At 44.3% G+C, this 24,601-nt stretch overlaps 1 protein-coding gene across 1 annotated transcript in view; it reads right to left on the bottom strand.

Moving 5' to 3' along the window:
• The window catches only part of PCSK5 (proprotein convertase subtilisin/kexin type 5), a 456,194-nt gene that overhangs the window by 89,060 nt on the left and 342,533 nt on the right, over positions 1-24,601 (bottom strand). Inside the window, 3 exon segments of the mRNA XM_032595566.1 lie at positions 2,045-2,251; positions 9,217-9,353; positions 15,015-15,117. Coding sequence (XP_032451457.1) covers positions 2,045-2,251; positions 9,217-9,353; positions 15,015-15,117 — 447 coding nt within the window.

Raw genomic sequence — 24,601 nt, 5'->3', positions numbered from 1 at the left:
AACACCCAGTGCTCATCACAACAAATGGCACCCTCAATGTCCATCACCCATCTAGCCCCTCCCCCCCCATCAACTCTCAGTTTGTTCTCTATCATTAAGAGTCTTTTATGGGAAAATCTATATTATTTGAAATTCCTGGGTGATCCTTTATTTTTCTTCCCTTGTCTCCCTTTTCTACGTTTACTTTTTCTTTTGGTTCTACTGTGTCAGTGACTTTAAAATTTTTATCTTTCTACCTCTCTTCTTCATTCTCATTCTCCTATAATTTTTTTCAAAACAATTTCCAAGATCATATTTTTATTTTCTGAATATTCTTTTTTAAATGTACTTTTAAAATTATGTGTTTCAAGTATACATTATAATTTGCTCTCTGTATATACTGCAAAGTGATCATCCCCCAAAATCTAGTTACCATCCATCACCCTACAATTGGTCCCCTTCAGCCCTTCTCCCACCCCCATGCCCCCTTCCCTCTGTTAATACCAATCTGTTCTCTGCATCCCTGAGTTCATTTGTTTTGTTTCTCAGATTCTACATATGAGTGAAATCATGTGGTATTTGTCTTTCTCCTGAGTTATTCCACTTAGCATAATACTCTCATGGTCCATCCGTATTGTAAATGGCAAGATTTCATTCTTTTAAAAAATGGATCAACTTTATCCAGTCATCCTTTGATGAACATTTAGCTTGTTTCAGTTTCTTGGCTATTGTAAATATTGCTGTGATCGACATAGAGAGGCGTATGTCTTTTCAAATTAGTGTTTTCATATTTTTTCGGGTAAAAACCCAGTAGTGGAGTAGTGGGATCAAATGGTAGTTTTATTTCTAATTTTTTGAGGAATATGCATATGTTTTCCATAGTGACTATGTCAATTTACATTCCTGCCAACAGTGTATGAGAGTTCCCATTTCTCTACATTTTCTCCAACACTTGTTATTTCTTGTCTTTTTGATAATAGCCATTCTAACAGGTGTGAGGTGATATCTCATCGTGGCTTTGATTTGTGTTTCCCTAAAAATTAGTGATGCTGAACATCTTTTAATGTGCTCGTTGGCCATGAATAAAAGTATTTATTTTTTTTAAATGATTTATTTATTTTTGAGAGAGCACGAGTGGGGAAGGGGCAGGGATAGGGGGACAGAGGATCTGAAGTGGGCCATGTGCTGATAGCATTGAGCCCGACGTCGGGCCTGAACTAACGAACTGTGAGTTCATGACCTGAGCCAAAGTTGAGGGCTCAACCGACTGAGCCACCCAGGCACCCCCATACTTTGTCTTTTTAAATCTGCCTTTCTAAATCCTTTTTTTTTTCTTTAAGTTTTAAAGCCTATTAGTAAACACAAGCAGAAAAGGAATGAGTATCTCATTTATTCTACAAACATCTTGGAACTCTGCAGCATTAGACCAGGCATAATTCTTATATAGAGCAGAGAAAGTCTGTAGCATTCTTAATGGAAAGGAAAAAAAAAAAAAAAAAACCACTACAAGTCCTGTTTTCTAATTTCTGTCTTCCCATGTACGATAAGGGATTGGGCAATAGCAGTAACACATACGATTCATAGAACATTGAATATTTTCAAGTAGCTTTAGATAGGCTTATTTTCATTGGCTTCTCACAGGAACCATCGTGGTGCAATGCTCACCCTTTCACCCATGAAGAAAACAAGGCATAGAAAAATTAGACTGATTTCGCACAGGGTCCCGTACCTAGTAATGGGGAAGGAGAACGTTGTCAGGACTTTTAGGTTCTTATCTGATTTTCTCTCCATTATATCGTGCCCACGAACTCTCAATTCAAGATCAGTTTCTCTGTGATTAGTTGCATTCCTGTGTCTCTGGAATGTGTCTTGGGGAACCCAGAGAAAGGTGTGCGGAGGGAGAGAGAGGAGCAGTCATCACCGTCCCCACTGCACATATAGTCCCATAAAGTCATCCCGGGTGCCAACATTAAAACCTGGGACACAATGCAGATCTCTGGGACGTCCAGGGTATAGCTCCTCATGCTACATCCTGGGGCAAGACAGTGGCTCAGAGCAGACTTACCTTGTCCACACGCCAACTTCTGGCAGGTATGGTTGGTGGGCACTAGGAAGTAGCCTCCCGTGCATCGTACACAGATGTGTGCGTTGTGGCAAAGCTCACAGTTGTCAGGGCAGGGCAGGCAGGTGTGCCCCTCAGCAGGGTAGTAGCCTGCTGGGCAGCTCTCCCAACACTCCCCCTGATACAGGAAGCGCTCCTGGCCATGCTTATCTGAACAGACAGAGGGGCAAGAAAAAGAAAGAAAAATGTACGAAATTAACCAGGAAGCTAATATAACCTAAGATATACATATATATTTTTAAATGATGTAACTGAGTATTTTGGCTCCTCGGGGACCAGGAGTATATAAGAATTCATTTAATGAAAAGTACAATATCTATATCCTTATAGTAGAAGAGTTTTCATCGTGGGGAATAATTTTTCAACATTTTGTGTATTTGAGCCAATAGGGACTATTCCCTGGGATGTCACTGCAAAAGCAGAAACCACAGTCCGTGGCTAACTATGAGTCAGAATGTGTTTCATCTTCCCAAGGGCTCCTTTTGGTATCTGTGGAAGCTGTCAGACTTGGGGGCTGTAGAGATCCTGTGACAATAAACAAATGCTTACCGATAGACCCATTTTTGGAAGAGGGCAGTCTTTTAGAAAGAGTCTTAATTCTGTTGTCAAAATCACACGCTTGTGTTCATTGCCTAAAGTCTGAATTTTTGCAGAGGTACCAACTCCTATGAAGACAGTGTATTAAAGCGCTAGACCAAGCACAGCTTTTTGGTTCCTTGAATGGATTTTTGAAAGTCCTGAGCTTCTGACAACATTGGAGTCTACATGGAAAAAATAACCGTACGTCTAGTATAAGACTATGGGAATTTGGTTTGGGAGGGAATAGAAAATTCAAACCAATTATAAACTCACAGTTAACAAAAAAATCATAATAAGTGTGTGTGTGTGTGTGTGTGTGTGTGTATATATATATATATATATGACAAAATTAATATAGATGCTCCTAGAGGTCTCCTGCCCTCACCCTACTGGAGTCTTTGTTGACGCTGAGTGTGTTTAGGGCATCGATCTTCTCTGAATCACGTCTCCCATATGCTTCTGCCTCTGCAGAACGGCTGTCCTGTGTTACCCAAAATAGCCGGAGTCGGGTGTTCACTTGTGATCTACCATATGAAGATCCAGAACCATTGACCTTCAAGGTGCGAGGCTGCTGAAATCTGTGGATGAAGATAGCGCTAACTCCATGTTGCACATGCAACAGAATCTTAACATCAGTATAATGGATTGGACCACGTGAAATTGCAAACATTCACCTATTTTTGTGTCCGTACACTTGGCACTTTCAAATGATCTAACGTCATGTTTTGTCCTTAATTAAATCCCTAGTTCAAATCCAACTTAAAAATCACGCCCTTGAATCCTGGGCTCTTCTCTGTTTGTGATTTCATGCCAGGAGTCTGCTGGTTCCCATGGGGCAAAGAAGATAAAGAAAACTGCCATAGGGGTGGTGCACACAAGTTGCTCTACAACTTTGAGTTGGGGGAACGTTATCCTTTAAGGGAAGGAGAATGTTTGGGAGGATATGATGTGCATTTGGTGATTCTACAGCTACACGTCAAAACGGAGCACAAACCCCCGATCTGGCGGAACATGGACTCTTGAGACCACAAAAGGGTCAACCTTCCAAGCCATGTTCTTCTCAGACACATTATGAAACCCTAGCAAACCCCATGTCCACCAAGATTCATTCAGAAAACATCCTGTTTTTCGGAGGGCCAAACTTCTCAGATATAGGTAGGAAGATTTGAAGAGAACAGTGAAAAGTATGGTATTGGCACAAAAACAGACACATAGGCCAATGGAATAGAATAGAGAACCCAGAATTGGACCCAAAAATGTATGGCCAACTCATCTTTGACAAAACAGGAAAGAGTATCCAGTGGAAAAAAGATAGTCTCTTTAGCAAATGGTGCCGGGAGAACTGGACAGCAACATGCAGAAGAATGAACCTGGACCATTTTCTTACACCATACACAAAAATAAACTCAAAATGAATGAAAGACCTAAATGTGAGACAGGAAGCCTTCAAAACCCTAGAGGAGAAAACAGGCAACAACCTCTTTGACCTCAGCTACAGCCATTTCTTACTCGACACATCTCCAAAGGCAAGGGAATTCAAAGCAAAAATGAACTATTGGGACCCCATCAAGAGAAAAAGCTTCTGCACTGCAAAGGAAACAATCAACAAAACTAAAAGGCAACTGACGGAATGGAAAAAGATATTTGCAAATGACATATCAGATAAAGGGTTAGTATCCAAAATCTGTAAAGAACTTATCAAACTCCACACCCGAAAAACAAATAATCCAGTAAAGAAATGGACAGAAGACATGAATAGACACTTTTCCAAAGAAGACATCCAGATGGTCAACAGACACATGAAAAGATGCTCAACATCACTCACCATCAGGGAAATACAAATCAAAACTACAATGAGACACCACCTCACACCTGTCAGGATGACTAAAATTAACAACACAAGAGACAACAGGTGTTGGAGAGGATGTGGAGAAAGGGGAACCCGCTGGCACTGTTGGTGGGAATGCAAACTGGTGCAGCTGTTCTGGAAAAGAGTGTGGAGGATCCTCAAAAAATTAAAAATAAAACTACCCTATGACCCAGCAATAGCACTCCTAGGAATTTACCCAAGGGATACAGGAGTGCTGATGCAGAGGGGCACTTGTACCCCAGTGTTTATAGCAGCGCTTTCAACAGTAGCCCAGTTAGGGAAAGAGCCTAAATGTCCATCAACTGATGAGTGGATAAGAAAAGATGTGGTTTATATATACGATGGAATACTACTTGGCAATGAGAAAGAAGGAAATCCTGCCATTTGCCACAACGTGGATGGAACTGGAAAGTATTATGCTGAGTGAAATAAGTCAGTCAGAGAAGGACAGATACCGTATGTTTTCACTCATATGTGGATCCTGAGAAACTTAACAGAAGTCCGTGGGGGGAAGGAAGGGGAAAAACGAGGTACAAACAGAGAGGGAGGCAAACCACGAGACTCTTAAATACAGAGAACAAACTGAGGTTGGACGGGGGTTGGGGGGAGAGGAAAAATGGGTGATGGACATTGAGGAGGGCACTTGCTGGGATGAGCGCTGGGTGTTGTACGGAAGCCACTTTGACAATAAATTATATTTTAAAAAATGAAGAGAACAGTGAGAAGCTCCTCCCTCTTCCATCCGGCAATTGCTGTACGTTCCCTACATCCTCGTGCGACATCCCCCCCGGATCCAGAGGCTTGGCGACAGCCGGGCATATAATGAATTCTAAATACGTATTTGTTGAATGAATGAATGAATGAGTGGCTAAGTGCATGAATATTTAGCAGTAGCCCTACTTTCCATACCGATTTGGATCAGCAAGCTAAAACTAAAAAGTAACGATGATGGGCTCAGATATCAGAAGCGATGTTCTCCCATCCCATTTGTATTGTTCAGACATGGCTTTATTATTTGAACCACTTTGGGTATTACAATTTGAGTTTAAAAAACAGACTTGGATGGTCTTGGGATTTAAAGTACACGGACCCTGTAAAGGAGTTCACATAGATGCCTGGATCCTGGGCAGCTCTCCCCACAGGGTTGGTCCAGGGTTGCACCAAGGTTTGCTCACATTTCTAATAGCCTGGGTCGTATGGCAGCTCATTTAGCTCTGGCTGATAATTTGGATATCCCGTTGCTCTAAATACCATGCATAAATGGCTGGCTACTTGCTCAGAGTCTCAGAATTTAAATTATTGTGATGATATATAAGAGAAGCTGGTTCTAACAGTAGAAGGGGGGATATTTTTGCTGGGTGCTACACCTCCTGTGATCATATGAAACAAGATATAAAGTGCGAGAAACTCTGAGAGGGGTTCCGATTGGCTTTCGTTTACACGTGAGAGCAATTCGCTATTTCCGGAGCATCTCTTACGGCTAAGTTTCGTCACAAGAGAAGATAGACTAATGTGAAGATACCACATGTCTTCGGGAAGAAAGGAAGGTTGAAGGCGGAAGGCAAGAGGGGGAAAAAAGGATTGCGGGAAAGGATGAAAGAAAGGCCGAGGGACCCTGAAAATAAACCGTGTGAAGTCCACTTCAACGTGTTTCTTACTGTAGCTGCTGGGGTTGGGGGGGGGGGGGGGTCGATTTTAGCTTTGCGTTGGTTCAGTTTGGTAGAGAACAAATCTGGAAAAGAACTTAGAGTGAATCTTCACCAACAGAGCGGAGCTGGCGGTTGGCACCTCCAAAAGGATTCAGACCTAAATTCTTAACAGCGTTACAATTGCACAAAGGTGAGATTTCTCCAGACTGATGGGAAACGCTGATGGGGTGTAGATGGACTCCCTAGTCAGAGGGTTTCAGGCTTTTATTAAAGCCTGCGGAGACGGAACTGCGTCTGTCCAGTCATCCCTTGTTGTTAGCACTGTTTCACCTGCTGGCTGTGCTAATACAAGTATGAGGGACACCGTGCTCTTAAGAGGAGAGAACCCTGCTAATCAGAGCTTGCTCAACAGTACCCTCTCCAGCAAGCCTTTTCTGCTGGCTCATAGCTGAAAGTGATGCTTCTTCTCTGACTTGTGGTGGGATGCCTTCCTTCGTTTGGTCTTTAATATATTCTCGTTTTACAATACCTAACCACAACCCCCTCTGTTAGAGCGTCCACTCCTTGAGGGCAGGCATCATACAGTCTTTTAGTGCATTTTCCACGGCAGCTCTGTGTAGCAACCTGTACGTGCGAGAGTTACGGTGCAATTTTGTGAAGACGGGGAGTAAATCGACTTTTAGACAAAAAATGCAGAGGAGACATCAAAGCGTTTTATGTGTGGACTGGTCCACGTAATTACGGGATGCTGCAAACATTTTAGACATTTGTTCAGTATTCAAGTGAATCCTTAATTTTGTACTATGCGTGAAGATTTAGTATGTTTCAAGTGTGCAAGGGATTTTGGATGCCGTCTTGTCTATGTGTCCCCTCTCCTTTTATTTCTCTTATGGTGCTTATAGGTCATCTTCTCTTAGCAGGAGTAGCGTAGAGGAGGCGGAGCTGAGCGGCGAGGAGAGAGCTGAGTGATTTATGGTGCCTTTGAGGGGTGAGTGGAGGGAGGGTAGGGTGGTGGATTGTAGGGGGGGGATTTATGTTCTTTTGCGGTCTGGGAGTTTTCTTTTTCTTTTCATGTTTTTCTTTTCTTTCCTCTTTCTTTTCCGTTCCGGTCTTTCCTTTTCTTCTTTCTTCCTCTTTTCTTCTTTTCTTTCCTTTCCTTCCTTCCTTTCCTTTCCTCTTTTCTTTCTTTTCTTTCTTTTCTTCTTTTCTTTTCTTTCTTCTTTTTTTCTTTTACAAACAAGGAGAGACTTAAAGAGGTGGAGAGACTGGTTTAATATCTTCTAGTTCATCAGTAACCAAGCAGGAAGTAGGTCCCCTCATGGCTGGTTCTGGCATTCTTTCTCCTGAACCATTGATTCAGTTATATTGTGGGCCTTCCACCTGCCGAATGCTCTCCTCACACTCAAGCTGGTGCTCAGTTAGACGCTGTCCGCTGCTCTTATAGGACATAGAGCTTTACGGACAAGACAGATATCAAGTTTGAGGACACCTGTAAAGGGGTTAAGTGGAGGGTCTCAGGATACACGTATGGAGCAGTCCCAACTGAGACAGGAGATTGGGGCAGCCCTCATGGAGGGAATGAAGTTGACACGGAGACCTAAAAAGTAAACAGAGGCCAGGCGGACAGCGAGTGGGGAACATCTCCAGTGAAGCGGTTTTGCATCTCGAGAAATTCACATGCCCACAGGAGGAAGTAGGTGCAAATAATGAGTGGTAACAGTAGCAGTAAGGGTAGTAGTTAATATTTACTGAGTACTTTTCATGTGGCCAGCCTGGTTTTAAGTGATTTGGTATTTTATCTCATTTAATCTCATTTCATTTTCATAATAACCTTAAAAGTAGAAACCCTTTATCACCCTCTTCGAGGTGAGGAAGGACACAGAAGGAGCAGCCTCGCGAGAAAATTTGACATAGATCCATTTTGTTTACGTAAGAAACGCAAAAAAAAAAAAAAAATTAACTTGCACCAAGAAATGCGTTGTCCCCCATTTTCCTGCAAATGCATGCTGCTCGCGATTTGTTCTTCATTTTTCTTGGCTTTATCACAAGCAAGAATAAAGATGAATCATTCTCTTTTCCCCGGGACAAAACAAAAACAGAAGCAAGAACGAAAGCCCGGGTTGTTCTTTGAAAGTTTTCAATATTTAAGAAAAAGTTTATTTATTTTGAGAGAGAGAAGGAGTGGGAGGGGCAGAGAGGGAGGGATAGAGAATCTCAAGCAGGCCCCACGCGGGCAGCGCGGAGCCCTACGTGGGGCTTGAACACGCGAACTGTGAGATCATGACCTGAGCAGAAGCCAAAAGTCAGACGCTTAGCTGACTGAACCACCCAGGTGCCCCTGAAATTTACCAATTCTTAAACACAGCTTAAATGTTAAAAGTATCATGGGAGTCAAATAAAATATGAACCTGACTCATGTGAGGTCAACGTTGGGGGCAGGCGTATGAGGGGAGTCAAGGGTCAACCTGCAGAGGACCTTTGAGATCACGAAGTATAATCCAGTGACAGCAGAGACTTAGACTCTTTAAGGTGGGACACAAAAAGTTCTATTTTTGTGTTGAAACCATTCCTTTGTTTCTACAGTAGGGCTCTGACCGCTTCTAAATGGCATAGCTCAGGGCTGAAGAGACCTTAACACAGCGTCTATTTCAATATTTCTCTTAAAGACTGAGTCCATCTTCCTTAACATCCTAGCTTTTCACTTTGACCTCAGGAAATCTTAGCTTCACTGTCTCATGTCTAACACCATGTCTGCATGACCTTTCTTTCCCCTTCTCCAGAAAGACACTTCTTAGCTTCTCTCTCATCTCCTTAGGGGCAGTGAGTCTGTGTCTACAATAATGTGAACTCGTTTCCTGACGAGAAGGAGAAGCTTCAAGGTCATACACACTCTCCAGTGAACGGCCGCCTAATAACCCCTTGTCCCCGGGAGATGAGGCTTCTGAGTCAAACCAAATTATGGCCAGTGGGAGAACAGGTTTGAGGAAAGGAAGAAGAGAAGAGCCGGATTTCCTCACCTACTCCACAGGAAGTGCAGTTGGAAGGCTCATTTCCTTGGCATTCTTGGCAGGTGTAATGGCACAAATGGCATTGGTTCTGAAATTCAAATTTCCCTGAGGGACATTTGAAAACGCAGTGGCCATTGTCAAAAATCCTAGAGAAAGAGCAGATTTCAGAGTTTGTAAGGGTGACTTTCTGGAATGGCTGTAAGTGTTAGGACATGTGGTGTTCACGTTTCACTGCACAGACTTGGTTTCATCGTTCCAGAGACAAGGGCGAATGCCTGGGACTGATCATCTTAGAACATGTGGAATATTAGTCATGTACCCATCCTTGGCCCAAGGTTTGGACCCAACAGCAGGCATGCCAGAAACTGGCTCAGGATGCAACCGTGATTCTGGTTCCAAACAAGCTAACCAATGCCTGCAGGGATTAAACCCATATTGTGGGGCCCGGCCAAACGTAGTCAACAATCAGATGGAGGTCTTTAAACTTTCAAGACATTAAATAGGCCTCTGGATCCAGAGGCCTTGGAGAAAATATTATTCCTTTAGTTATCAGCATGCCCGCACTTTACAAGGGAGATGTCAACATCAAGGGCTCTCAAAGGGTAGAACGAAACACTGTCCTGTAGCTTACATGCTACTTATAAACTTGGCCTATGCACATGGCAAGTGATCAATGAACTGATTTTGAGGGTCATTTTTGCAAGCACTTCTTGACGTATCAAGTACCATTTTTTTTAAAAAATTTTGTTTGCAAACACCTACAAGGACCCCCCAGATGGGATAGCGTGTGGGCTTATCAAACCTTTGACTTTATACACATACAATCCATATCACAGTATTTTCCTCGTTTTGCTTCTTTTCTTCCTTTGCAAAGTAATTCCAAGAGCAAATGTGGTTAAGTAAGTGGTAGCCAAGAATTTGGCTCTTTCAGATACAAAATGTTCCCCAAGTGCTAGAGTCAGATAGGTAATATGGATAGATGGAGTGAGCTGTAGGGCTCCACCCCCAGAGTTTCTAATTCAGTCATCTTTGGGGGAGGGAGCTGAGAATTTGTGGTTTTTCAATTCCTGGGTGGTGCTCATGCTGGTCTAGGGAGACATTTTGAGAGCCACTGTTTTCTCTTCAGCAGAAAAATGAGACAGAATGGAGTACTGTAGAATCTGTTAAATGATTCCTAAGTAACACCAGCAGTGCCCAATTGGGTCCGTTAGAGCTTCCTTCCGGTAGTCATTACTGTATCCCTTGTGAGGTGACCCGAGCCTGTAGTGCGCCTGTCTCCCCCGAGGGTATGACGTTGGCATCCAGGCCTGAGAGAGTGGAGGGCCTGTCAGCAAAGGTAAGGCTTCTTTCTCTCTCTACCACCTCCTTCCACCCAAGCTGGATGTATCATGGAAGGTCAGGTGTAGGCCCGGGGTGCCCTGGCTTGGCTGAATCCCACCATTTCCATAGCTAGAGGCAGCCCTGAACTGGAAATGGGCATTTCAGTCACGGGTTGGGAGGAAGTTGGAGCAGGAGCAAGGCGACCTGACCTAGCGTGTTGCTTGCAATCTTCCAATGCGTCGCCCTGAGAGCCCGTGTCATTTGCATGTGTTGGGGACAATGGGAAAGCCACCTGGTTCTTGCGTTCTCCGCCTTTCAGGTTCTGGTCACCATCCCCAGCGCTCCTGGAGTGAGCCATCCTTTTGGCCACTGAAGAGCCTGGAGTCCCAGCCCTAAACAGACACGTAGGCACATCTGTTCGTCCGTGTCAAAACAGATGCCCTGCACCATGGTGTATAATGAGAAGGCTGTGCTCCCAGCCCAGACTTGAGTTGACGGCACTAATGTGAACTGGGAATATCCCAGCCCCACCCTGGCTCTGGTTTCTGAGCTAGAAGATTTTTCAAGGAATAATTTGGATGGGACTATCTAAAAAAAAAAAAAACAAAACAAAAACAACAACACCAAAAAACCAAAAAAAACCTCCCTTTAAGAAAAACTGTGTAAGAGCTTTCTGAGGTTTTTAAACAAGGAAGCTGCTAGATGCTCTCCTGGAAGGGAGAATGGGGACATTTGTTTGTGAGGATTCTTACCCCCCCCCCCCCCCGCCGCTAAACTCAGTTGAAGAAGGGATGAAAAGTGTATCATTATGTTTGTCTTTTATAGAAAGAGATGACGGATTTGTTTAGGGGGAAATCATTTCTCTTGGGAGAGGTGATCTAATACTCTCCATGATGGGAACCATTTAGAAGCATCCAGAACGTGGGGGTGGTGGGCTGGAGAGCGAAGCCGATGGTGTAATACTTCTGTGTTTATGTATGGAGGAGGCTGCATTTCTCACTTGAGTACTTGATTTTAAGGAAATGCCAAGCACATAATTGTGCTTTGAAATACCTTGCTTTCATATCGACCCTAAGGAAAGCACAGGCGATATACACAGTTTGTTGTTGTTGTTGTTGTTTTAATATAAGAACGTGATTCTTTTTAGAGATCTAAAAAGAGAAGGAAAACCGTCATGCTTAGGTAAAGGCACTGAATGACATCATCCCCTCCATCCCCCATCCTCGTCAAGGAAAATTGCTAAGGAGCTTGAGAAAAGTACCATTTTAAGTGGCACAGATTTTACCACTGACAGCAACAAATCTTCCCTAATGGAGGAGAATAGATACCCCACTCTGGGCTCCATGGGGCTGATGACAATTTCCTTTAAAGCCAACTCAAGCCATCTCTAGGACAGCCAGTCATCCAATCTGTGGATTTCTGAGAGAGTCAGGCCAGCTAATCTCTGCAGGGGAGGCATTTCTGCTCCCAAGTCACACATGTTCTTAGCCTTTTCGTAAGCAGTGAACCATTTCAGAGCAGTGAACAGCGCTTATGGAAAGGAAGGACTTGGCAAAACCAAGTGCTAAAGAGTTGGGCAGAGGTAATGTTCTCAATATTGGCACTAAATTTTCTAGACATCCAAGTGTGTGTGTCGTGTGTGTGTGTGCACACGCGCGTGTGCGTGTGGTGGAATTGGAACAGAAGAGCTGGAACGTCAGGGTTAGCTGATCCTCTCTGCTGGTTATTGGTTTGGCCTAAATAAGCTATCACAAGGGCCCTTAGTATAATTGCTTGGTTCTTTAATGTTAAAGCAATGAAATCTGGCCAAAAAAGTCGTTCTTTACCCCTGAATGCAGTGAAACAGGTCAAACAAAACATTTGAGGGTGGGTCGGAACAGAAGTAACTTTTAATGCTTTTAATGAGTTCATCGGGTCTATAACTCCTTCAGTTCTGGGTTGGGCAACCAGCTTGGGCCTCAAGATCATGGCCTTGCAAGGGTAAGCACGTTGTTGCAAGTGCCGAAGGGGGCACTCACTTCTTGCAAATTTTCAGTGGTCTCTAAGATGCTAAACCCAAGAGTTTCTGGAAATGTAAAGAGAGAACTAGAATATGAAGAGAGGGCTTCCTAAAGTTTGATTTCCTAAAGTTGGAAGTTATTTGAACTTCAGGATTACATTATTTTTTTAAAATGTGTCAAGGGAAAATGTAAACATACTTAAAATAAGTATACATACAGGACGTAACAGTACCCTTCCCCCTGTATTCACCTCGCAATTTCAGTACATGGCCAATATTTATATTCCCATCAATTTACTTCCCTCCCATATTATTTTGAAGTGAACCCATATTTAAATATTAACACTCCTCTCTTAGATAAAAACTCCTTTAGGGATGATCTTTTCTCTACCAGGACTAGAGCTATCCCACTGTCCTGATTATTCTGTTTGTCTCCTTACCCCTAATGCTTGCCTCAGATCCATTTTTTGTCATTCTCTGTCCTGCTGTGTCCTGTGCCCACTGGAAACTGCCTTCCCGAGCTCTTTACCTGAGCTACCTGTAAGTATCCGTCGACCTTGCACCTAACTCAGAGCTGGACATAAAGCAGGTGCTCCAGACCATCTTGAATGGATCTGATTCCACTCAGGGAAACGCTTTGGACAAGACTTAAGAAAAATACGTTGCTGCCCAAATAAGTCAACACCATCATCTTTCAAAATAGTTGTTTTTTTTTTTTTTTTCTCTTCATCCTTGTTCTAGGAAAATGCAGGTGAACAAGAGTCAGGTGAAGAAGAGGTAGTTCATTGCCAAGACATGATGCCCTTTCTTGCACATATTTGCAAGTTATTTTCCTCAAGGAAGAGACATGAGCAAAATGGAGTGCTCAGGGAGACGAGCAAAATATTCTTCCTGGGAAACAAGATGTCCTTGAGAGGACACCTTAATTCAAGATCCACGCACACGCTTTTCTTTCTCCAAGAGCTAAATCATGGGCTGCTTAAGACAGTTACACTACCCCAATGGCCGTGGAGCTGTATCTCCTTTCGTGTACCAGTGGGTTTCAGTTTTTTAAATGGCTAGTTATGGTCGTAGAGTTTTTTTCTCACTTTTGATGAGCCTCAGACAGTCATGACTCCTGCAGTATATCCTGGACGATGGTAGCTGCCTTAGTAAACGAATGCTAGTAAGTTCCCTTAGTTCAAAGATGTCCAAACATGGAGTGGAATTTGACTGTTGATGCGGTAAGGAGTTAGGAGAAAGAGGACGCATATTCAGAATGATGTCTCTACCGAAGAGTATGTCTTGAAACTGCTTTAAGGCAAACCCAATATTTAGAGGCATAGATATCTTGAAGAGACCTTTGGAAAATGTCACCGCAGTTAGCACTGAAAGTTCTTAAAGCGCTTCTTGTGTGCCTGTTCCCTTTTCTCCCTCCATCTGTGCCTTCCTTCTTTCTCCTCCTGAGGGAGCTATTTGGAAAGCCAAGCCCATGATGTTGATTACACACTTTATCAAATTCGATTCAAGGCACATGTCTTGAATTGTTACTATGTGTTGATCACTGTGGGGGAAGAGGGAGACTAACCCACACGATTCCCTCTCAGGATATTCTAGTCCTGAGGACAAATGAAATGAAATGGCGGTTGTCCAAAACAGAGGGAATGTCCATCCTAGGGATTCACCTGATGCTGGAACAGCATCGTCATACTGGTCTGGAGAGAGACTGCTTCCTACGTATTTAGCAGAGTGGTGATGGGGCTATTCATTCGAACATTCAGTCGGCCAAAATAGTAAGTGCTCCACTCAGAGGAGTGTTGACCAAGAGTCCAACAGGCTTCCAACTCTCTCCGCTAGAAATTCCCAGTGGATTAGCAGAGATCCTCGTCCCATTCCAATACTTGTTATTTCCCCATCCATTCAGCTACCAAACATTTATCGAGTGCCTACTGTTTTCCTTGCACTGTGATAGGTGATGGAGATACAAAGGTGAGTATTTCAAGGGACTTATGGAAATACAGCCCATCTATAGAGATACCAAGATTTGTAACTTAATGTTTCAAAATGTCACCGGTGCTCTTATAGAAGTTTATACAGAGCACAGGAAAATATAAAGAGAAGGTTAATTCTGCGAAGAGGTCAAAATACCTCTGTAGAATAATTCACCCTTGAACTGACTCTAGAAAAATGAGTAGATATTTGATCAGCAGATGGAGATAATGGGTGTGCAGAAGGGGTTGTAGTTGTCAAAGGCGCCGTCGTCTTCATGGATGAAAGCCTCTCTAGTGTCCCGGGAGCTGGTTCTGGCGGGGGGTACTGGGCATCATGGAGAGAAGATGTTACAGAGGTGCGCTGTGGCCAGACCGTGGGGAGTTTTTGTGTCATGGAAAGGTGTTTGGTTCTTTTTCCTGCAGGCCCAAGGGGGTGTCTTTAAGGTCGTAAACGCCTCCTCTCTCCAACCTGCCACCCGTGAGCTCCCAACCACAGGAGGTACTGAAAGGCCACTCACCTTGTGACAGGGCAGCCAGTGCAGTCTTCCTGAGTGGGCCCCCAGCACTTGGCACACGAGGCGTCACAGATCTGGCAGTGGCCATGCTCATCGATGTATTCTCCTAGGGAACAAAACCTAATTGTTTACCTCGTTTCCACATGGCAGCGCTGCCTCGGCCGTCAGTCTGAGAGCAGCCACATCGCTCCGTGGCTGCCCGAAAGCAATGGAAACAACACAGAGAGGAGACCTTGGATGGCTTCAGTTGCCGGTCCTAAGTCCTGACCTTATAATAACAACTGCTCCTCTCCCAAGGGCCTCGGAATTTGGAACCTCAAAAAGTTATGAGGCAATGACATAATTTTGGATCTAGTCAACATGTGTTACGGATTAAGTAAGTACAGAGAGGCCAAGGGGGGCTTCTCATAGGACCCCTTTACTGAGCTCCTTCTGACTTGTCTGTTAACGGCTGAGAATGCTTGGACCCCAGAGACCTCCGTTACAGCCTTGGTTCAAGTCAAGCAACAAGCAGGACCCACCCACAACTCTGGGGTTATTATGGTAACTAGTCAAGAAGGGGAGTCAAAGCTTGGGTAACATTTGACAGATGTGAGCTGCATCTCACCCTGAAAGAGTAACAATGAAGAGATAGCCACAGAATTCTTCACTTATTTGGAAAGTATCCTTCCCAAGGAAAAACACGTAGGAGGCCTTTCCACTGAAGCACGTGTAGCTTCCCAAACTTCTTCTGAACGTGTAAGAAATTACTCTCCCAGCAAAGATGGTGGGGACAAGCCAGCTTCTTTGAAGGTGATAATCCAGTGATAAACCAATGATGGGTCTCATTGAACCCAACCCTCTACTCACACTACACAACGTCTTCTCCCCCCACGGTCCTAGAAGAAATCGAGAAGTTTCTTTAGTCTGATCCCAAGAGTCACTCTGTATGGTTTGGAAACCAATCACGCACAGAAAACATGGTTTCAGATTTCAGGAGAATCACTCCACCCCCTGTAAGTATGTCTGAACATTGTCAATCTGAGATCCAGCCAGAATAGGGAGGTAGCAGTTCCTCACGCATGGTTTAATCAAGTCTTACTGAAACTCTAAGATTTGCTGCCTGATTTATTGTAGTTGCTTTGAAGCCATGGAAACATAGACTTGACTGGTGAGAAATTGAAGGACGTTCACCCCTCTGCATTGTCCCATGGCTTTGCTGAACTAGTGCCGTTAGGTGAGGTAACCTTAGATATATAAATCCTTCCCTTGCAGTAACCACAAAAATGAAAATGAGGCGGCAGGGAGATTTTGTCCTTCTATACAGAGAAAGCCTTTGATGTAGTTACTCTGTAAGTTTTGTTAACTAAAGGGGAAAAGTACATATTCGGAGCAATGCAATTATCTAATAGCGGCATATCCTGCACATCCCAGACTCTGTTCTTTGTTGCTCGGTCGTTGCCAAGGAATCTGATATATAACTTTTCATTTTTTTTTAAAAGAAAAAATATAACTTTTCATTTTTTTATTTTCGAGAGAGAGGGAGAGAGACAGACAGAGACAGAGCACAAGCAGGGGAGGGACAGAGAGACAGAGGGAGAATCCAAAGCAGGTTCCAGGCTCTGAGCCATCAGCACAGAGCCCGACGCAGGGCTTGAACTCATAAACTGTGAGATCATGACCTGAGCTGAAGGCAGTCGCTTAACGGACTGAGCCACCCAGGCTCCCCTGATATATAACTTTTAGAATGGAACCATAGTTTTTAGCTCAGGAGTGACTCCCGGGAGCCCAATGCCCCAAAGAGTGAGTACCCAGTGGGGGCAAAGAATGCAAACGTGCAGGTTGTTCACTGCACAAGGTGCCTGTCCCAGCGGCCATGTGGAAGCAGAAATCCAGCCCATGTTCATCTCGCCAAGCCACGCGCTCTGGTTTGGCTGTCTCTGCCTCTGCCCCTGTAGGGGACACCTTTTGCTAATTCACACAAAGGTATTAGAAATGGACAAATTGCACTCTTGGTCATCAGAAAGCTTGGTTTCCAAGGGAGAAAAAACCTGGGACTTCTGTCTAGTAGGAATGGGTGATTTCAAGTTGAGACTGCCTCATTCAATTAGGCCTCATGTTTATATGGCCTTTTATTTATTCAGGCTCCCCATTCTACCTCCTAATGATTGCCCTTGCTGTAATCTCTTCCACTTTTGTCACAGTGTGACTTTTGCCACAACCAACTGAGTAGTGATTATCAGTCCAGACACTCGCAAGATAAAGGCAGACCTGGTAGGAAGGAGTAGATCTTGCCTACATTGCGAATGCTAATAATTTGTGTTTACGGAGCTGGATGGTCGTATCTTTCCAAAGGCATGTGCTGAGTGGAAGAGGAGTGAGGGATGGTTTCCAGAGGCTTCCAAACACAAAGAAAGTGTATTCTAGAGGAATGTAGGATCATAGATTATTCGTTTGTTCATGCATTCATTCCATGGATACTTTTTGAACAACTATGTGCTGGGTAGTAGGTGAGATTTAGACATATACAAACAGAAAAGAGCCTGTTCTTCGGTCCTCAAGGATTTTTGAGAAGAATGATTTGAAAAGAGATCGTTACAATCCAAATGCTAGCCGGTAGCCTTTCACTTCCTTGGACAGTCTAGATTAACATCTAGAACAGAAAAGCAAAGGCATACACACCAGACTGTCTGCTCTACTGGTACTTTACCTTGACATTCACGCCTATAGGAACAGACACAGGGATTTGTTTTTCCGAACTCTTGATAGCCATCCACCTTAATTTCCATGGTGTATTGGTTGCAACACAAAGGTAGGATTTTAAGCTAAATGCACCTTGCTCTGCTAAATCAAATGCTATTTAGATGGTTCTGAGAGTTTTTCCATTTCTATACCCAAAGTCTCCTTTGTAATTACAGAGGATACATGGTTAGGTCAAACAAATGTTATCCAGATAGTGCTGTAAACATTTAAAATTCTCTGTAACTCTTATTTGCCTCCTCATTGGCTTCCATAAGCCAGTAGGTGGCACTGATACCTTGGCTTTGTACTTGATCTGCTCAACCACCTTAGATCGAATGGTCACTTGAAACTGCCCCATGTCTGAGATTTCAAATAACCCTTCCAACACACCCTTCTAATGTTACACTACGACTCTAGCTCACCCGCTTGATCATTCTTTTATTCACCTTTCCAGTTACCTCTTATATTTCTTACTGGGGCTAGGCCAAAACTTCCCAAGACCCAAGTTCCAGAATTCCAAATTCTTTCTCAGAATGTGACCTCACTTCCTAATTTGCTGATGAGGTACTGAGTTTCTCCAGCATCCTTTCTCTCAATGCCAAAATTCCTCCCTCTCTCTTGATTGTTCACTGGTCTCTTCTCTCCATGGAAGGTATGTACCTTATTCCTGGCCACTGTTGGCTGTCCACCTCATGTTCTGGAACTTTCCCCACAATGGTTTTCCACCAGCCTCTTTGCCTTCAATCATTTCTTCACATCTCCCATCATCCTCCTATCTACAAAAGTTCTCCCTAAGCTAAGACCTTCCCAAGCACTTTTCTTCCCTGATGACTGACTCTTAAAACATGTTTTTCCTTCCTACCACTTAGACCCAAAATGGAGAAAATCTTCATAACCTTGACGCTTATGTAAGTGAGTCAGTGTGGGACAGCTTAGCTGTGCACCTCTCTCAAGCCTGCATGCCTCCTAACTTTAGAGCAAGTGCTGGCTTTAGAACAGACGAGAATTGAGGGACCTGCCCCGGTTTTTATGATTATGTAGATGTCCAATTAGTTACAGAAACAACTGTCCCCAACCCCAGCCCTTGCAGGCACAAGTTTCCCACTGCACATTTGAAACCAAAAAAAGCCAGATTCCAAGGACATAGTGGAGTTGCTTTTTTTTTTTTTTTTTTTTTTTTTTGGTTGTTGGAGCAGCAAATTCTTGTCATCTGTCTTCATTGCACAATGAAACTAAATGTTTATGACAGGCGTGATATACAAAATTCTTGGAAAAAAAATCACTTGTAGCACAGACTTCAGGGGCCAATATTTTGTTCTCCACCTCATCCTACAAGCTCTTCCTTCTGGTGTCTTCATCTATTATTCAGTCCAAATTATCTTTCTACTGTGATCACAAAAATTCCATTCTCCTTTTAGTTCCTTTCTCATCTCATCCTGTAATAGTTCAAAGGACAGAGAGGAAGGGGTGTCTCATGGGGAGAGGTGATGTCTCAAAAGTTGAAGACATAGCTTAGAAAGGCATACTTCTCCACTGAAAAATTTACAAGAGGGGCGCCCGGGTGGCTCAGTCGGTTATGCATCCAACTTCGGCTCAGGTCATGATCTCATAGAATGTGGGTTCGAGCCCCTCGTCGGGCTCTGTGCTGACAGCTGGGAGCCTGCTTCAGATTCTGTGTCTCCCTCACTCTCTGCCCCTCCCCTGCTCAGAGCCTGGAGTCTGCTTCGGATTCTCTGTGTGTCTCTCTCTCTCTGCCCCTCCCCTGCTCGTGTGCTCTTTCTCTCTCAAAAATGAATAAACCTTAAAAAATAAAAAATAAAAAATTTACAAGGAAGTGGCTCTTGTTCTACCTCTTGATCACATTGCACGGCATGTTTGTGTTAACGGATCTAACTTACAAGTAAACTTTATGAAATCATCCAGAATAATAGGTAAGCATTTATTACGTCATCCGCAGCTACCAAACATGATGGAGACTCACATAATAATTTTTACGCAGGGGCGCCTGGGTGGCTTGGTCGGTTAAGCGGCCGACTTCGGCTCAGGTCGTGATCTCACGGTCCGTGAGTTGGAGCCCCGCGTCGGGCTCTGTGCTGACAGCTCAGAGCCTGGAGCCTGTTTCAGATTCTGTGTCTCCCTCTCTCTGACCCTCCCCCGTTCATGCTCTGTCTCTCTCTGTCTCAAAAATAAATAAAGGTTAAAAAAATTAAAAAAAAAAAGAATAATTTTTACGCATACATGGCCGGGAGACCTTCCTTCCTCCTACAGAAGGGCTAGGCTTTCTTGTGTACTCTGTAATAGCCTTTATGGACTGGAACCAAATTTTTTGCAGCATTTAAGAAAACATACGTTGTGTACATAAAAATACTAAATAAATTAATAAACCCATAAGTAGATAGCGATGTGAGCGTGAAACAACTTTTTAGCAAGGGTGATTTGTAAGAGAGAACGGGAAGAACATTTGATGAGACATTAGCCGTTTGGTTTGGGTCTGGTTATTTCAGGGAGCAACCTTGGGATCCTGAATTATCTGGAGGCTTCTGTGTACGTGCTTTGTCACCAGATGCCAGGGAATCATGGAGTGTGACTTCCCTGAAAGACTCTGCAGCCCCAGGCACTAACCAAGTGCCGCTATTTCTTTGCAAGGATGCCAATACCTAGTTTCCAACTTAAGAGACCGCTGTGTGAAGACGGTGTCCGTGAAAAGAAATCCATGCACTTGTTACTTTTTACCAGCTATAATTAATACTCAGGAACACTTTCAAGTTATATACTAATGAAATAATTCAGTTTTTAAAGCCTCGTTGAGCGTGACATTTTATAGCCAGGCTCAAAGTATGAGGCCGTCCAGGGAGCCAGCAGCATCTTCGCTTACGAGTTTACATAATTGTTCAGCCTTAAAAAGGAAGGAAATTGACACGTGCTACGACATGGATGGACTTGGAAAATGTTAACGCTGAGCGAAATAAGCCGGTCACCAAAGAACAAATGCTGTGTGTTTCCATTTATGTAAGGTACCTGGGGTGGTCAGGTTCAAAGGGCCAGGAAATAGAATGGAGGTTCTTAGGGGCTTAGGGGGAGGGGGACATGAGTTATTGCTTAATGGGTACAGGATTGCACCTGGGGAAGATGGAAAAGTTCTGGAGATGGATGAGTGGTGGTGTGACTATAATAAGGACCAGAACTGTATACTAATAATGGTTAAAAGTGTAAATTTTATCTTACAGATACTGCCCCGTCCCCCTTGCCCCAAACAAGTCTATACACCGAGTTTGTTCCTTACCAGGCCACTACTTAATTTTAACCCAAAACCTCAGGATCGTCTGCCCTGTGGGGATGTGTCCAGAGAGCACCAACCATCTTGGGGAGCCAGTGTGTTGAACTGAGTCTTGGGAGATGTCCTGTGCTAATGGAGGTCAGTGGATAAATGGATAAAGCTCACGAAAATGGAGACATCTGGTTGATGGAATCCTCGGGTTTTGTTTCGTTTTGTTTGTTGTTGTTGCTCCCTTTGGGAACTAGAGGCAAACTAAACATCCAGCAGGTCGAAAGAGAGGTCTGTTCCCACAGCCTGGAGGTGTCTGGGAGCCACCGCTGTCCCATTTTGCCCTCTCAACAGTGACTTCCCTTTTCCCTCCCACCCAGGCTTTTCTGATCGACCGGACTTCTCCTTCCTGGTCCCCTTGCTTTTTTTAATTCTCAGATGCTCTGCAGTGCTACTCTGGTGCCCCCATGGGTTGGCGCCCCCTCAAAAAAAAGGATGGATCGTGAATTGTGGATCCAACACACGTGCAAAGGTTTGGTTTCCTCCCGCCTGCGTGTTGTCCAAAGAGCAAGGAATTAAGAGTTGATCCTTTTCGGGGCGCCCGGGTGGCTCAGTCGGTTGGGCGTCCGACTTCGGCTCGGGTCATGATCTCGTGGTCCGTGAGTTCGAGCCCCGTGTCGGGCTCTGTGCCGACGGCTCGGATTCTGAGTCTCCCTCTCTCTCTCTGACCCTCCCCCGTTCATGCTCTGTCTCTCTCTGTCTCAAAAATGAATAAACGTTAAAAAAAAAAAATTAACAACAACAAAAAAAAGAGTTGAGCCTTTGCGTGTCCACCGTTGTTTGGTCCCTGACCACAGTCAGGCTGCTAAAAAAAAAAAAAGGGTATCCAAAGTGAAACTTCGGCCAACACACCTGAACGTAGTGGTGATGTAGCAATCACCACTACATCGGTGAAGTTCCCATTCACCGACACCCGCTGTATTATGTTCTGTTCTATATAACGTTTAATCCAGACAACAGCCTTTTTATGAATGAGAAACGGAGGCTCAGAGAGATGAAACATCTTGCATAAATCCGGCTAGGTAAGTGACAGAGTTGGGCTATGACCCAGGTATGTCTTAGCCAGAGTCCAGACTCTCTTCTGCAGTGTTTCCCTGGTATGGATTCAATTCCCTTTTTGGTGTTCCGAGTAGCTTTGCTATTTATAAAAAAAAAAAAAAATGGACCTTGAGCACAAGCCTGGTCTGAAGCGTTTGGTGAGGTAAGGGTATCGGAAAGGAATTCACTGTGCAAACAAATGAACTTTGAGCCGGCACATTGTACAGAGCAAATTTCCTCAATGATTGAAAAAACTCTCCAAATTTATTTTCTCTGAGAAAGTGGCCAGTATTTATTAAAAGGCAATTCTGTTTATCCCAAATTGAGAGTTTTACAAGCAGTTTGGTCTGTCCACTAGATTAGAAGCTCCTGAGAGGAAACCCAAATGGTATTTTTGAATGAATAAAATAATTAATTGGCGCTCTGCACAGGAATTTTCTATACTGCTTTAACTGCTGTCCAAAAGCAAAATAAATGGGCTCCTCAGAAATCATTTATAACCAGAATTATAGTAATCTCTCTCTGCTCCTCCAATTTATATGAAAATCTAGTATACATGGATTGGTCCTTGTATATCTTTTCCTCAATGAGGAGAATTTTGCATTGCCTCTGTGTTTGTGAAAGTCCCTCTAAGTTCTAGCTTAAGGATGCTAAAATTGAAAAGACCCTGAACAGTTGGTTGTAAAACCAGACACAAGAGGGGACAAAAGGCGTGAGTGTGATTAGTACCTGCAATTAAATAAAATAAATAAAGCCTATCATCGAAACTGCGGGATCATGAATACTTCCTGTAAGTACAGTATGGTAGATGGAAATCGATTTATTGCCCATTTGAGGTGTGTAAAAATGTCTTGCTAGTCTCTTTATTTCGTGAGCTATCTTTATTATTTCTGAAAGTGAGCCTAGAATTTTTTGTTTTAAAGTTGATTGATTTATTTTGAGAGACAGAGCACATGCACGTACAAGGGAGGGGCAGAGAGAGAGGGAGAGGGAATCTCAAGAAGTCTCCACGCTCAGCATGGAGTCCGACAAAGGGCTTGATCCCACGTCGGCGACATCATGACTTGAGCCGAAATCAAGGGTCGGGCGCTTACCTGACTGAGCCCCCCGGGTGCCCGGAGCCTAGAATTTCTACAGATTCTCTAGTGCACTCAGTCTCCCTAGTCTTTGGGTTTGATGCCATCCCAATGCTCCCACCACTTGTGGCTGCAGTGGGACCGCTCCCCTGGGGGAAACTGTACATTATCCGATGCGTTCACAGCGAGGGGATCCGGGGTTCAAGATACAGGGACACAAGTGGGTGACCATCATTTGAAAGAATGACTCATTTACCTTTTGGAAAATGTCGCCGATGACCCGAGGCAGGTCACACTTGGGTGAGGGACACCGAGGCAGACTAACCGAGAAAGGGAATGACTTGGGTGGACAGAGCTCCCGTGTGCGCCCCAGTGAGCACTGTGCTATGGAGCCCGAAGGGCTGTTCCGCATCCTTTCACTCTGGAGGTGATGAAGGATGGCAGGTGAAACTATCAGGACCATCGAGCCTTCCCGAGGCTCTCGAACTAAACAGGAGTTTTTGCATGCAGATCAGATCGGTTAAAGCCCAAAAGCCTTCCCTGAGGAGCTTAAAACCCAATGTTCTCCGTGGTGGTCGGGGTCCCGGAACACAGGCATGAGGATGAGGCTTGTTATCCTCCACTTTCGTTTCTATGGTGACCCAGGGAGCCTCCCTAACCCACGGTTATTACTTGCTCTTAAACCCTGCAAAGTACAGCTGCTGGCCCGTCCCCCACGCCAGTACCCCAAGGGAGGGAACATCCTCAAATTATCCTCCTTTTCTTCCTCGGCAGCCGCAGGCTGCAGAAACGTTGGCTCCAACTTTCCTTTCCGGCGCTCCCTTAGTCTTTCCTCAAGCCTAACCTGCTGGTCTAAAGCATTGCAGCCTAATTGCTAATTAAGAGAAAAGGGAAGCTCCTGGAAGGAGGAGGAGTTTGCATCCCAAGACCTAGGGCTCGGTCCGTACGGTAGCTCTGTAGCTAGTAATTGGCTGTAGCTGGTAATTGACACGCAGCGTTTTATTGGGTCATCATTAACACTGCCCGTTCACAGGCAGTTCATGCTGCCTTCTAAGACATCTGTTGGTTTGCCTGGCGATGGGTCTGAATGGAGCACAGCACCCAGAATGCCTCAGCCCCTTCGTGACCGGGTAGGCATTTGATTACTCGGGATGCCATATGTTGTATCGGGAGTGACCAAATTGTGCTTTCTAAAAAGCCCAAGTATGCATATCAAAACCAAGGGGGGCGGGGTGAACCAAAGTACCTGTGTGCCCGCCGCAGGCCAACCTAGTAGGAAGCCCTGGGGTTGGGCAAAGACACAAATGTTGGAGTCATCCCCGGCTGGGTTTGATGTGGGCTTCTTTCTCCAACTATCTGACGGGAAGCCAATCGCAGATTTCCCTGACATTCTTCTCCGGAGTATCGCGGACAGTCTCTCACAGGACGTG

Source organism: Lynx canadensis, chromosome D4 (genome assembly GCF_007474595.2).
Source record: "Lynx canadensis isolate LIC74 chromosome D4, mLynCan4.pri.v2, whole genome shotgun sequence".
NCBI classification, from domain to species: Eukaryota; Metazoa; Chordata; class Mammalia; order Carnivora; family Felidae; genus Lynx; species Lynx canadensis.
This window is presented reverse-complemented; position numbering and strand designations above follow the sequence as displayed.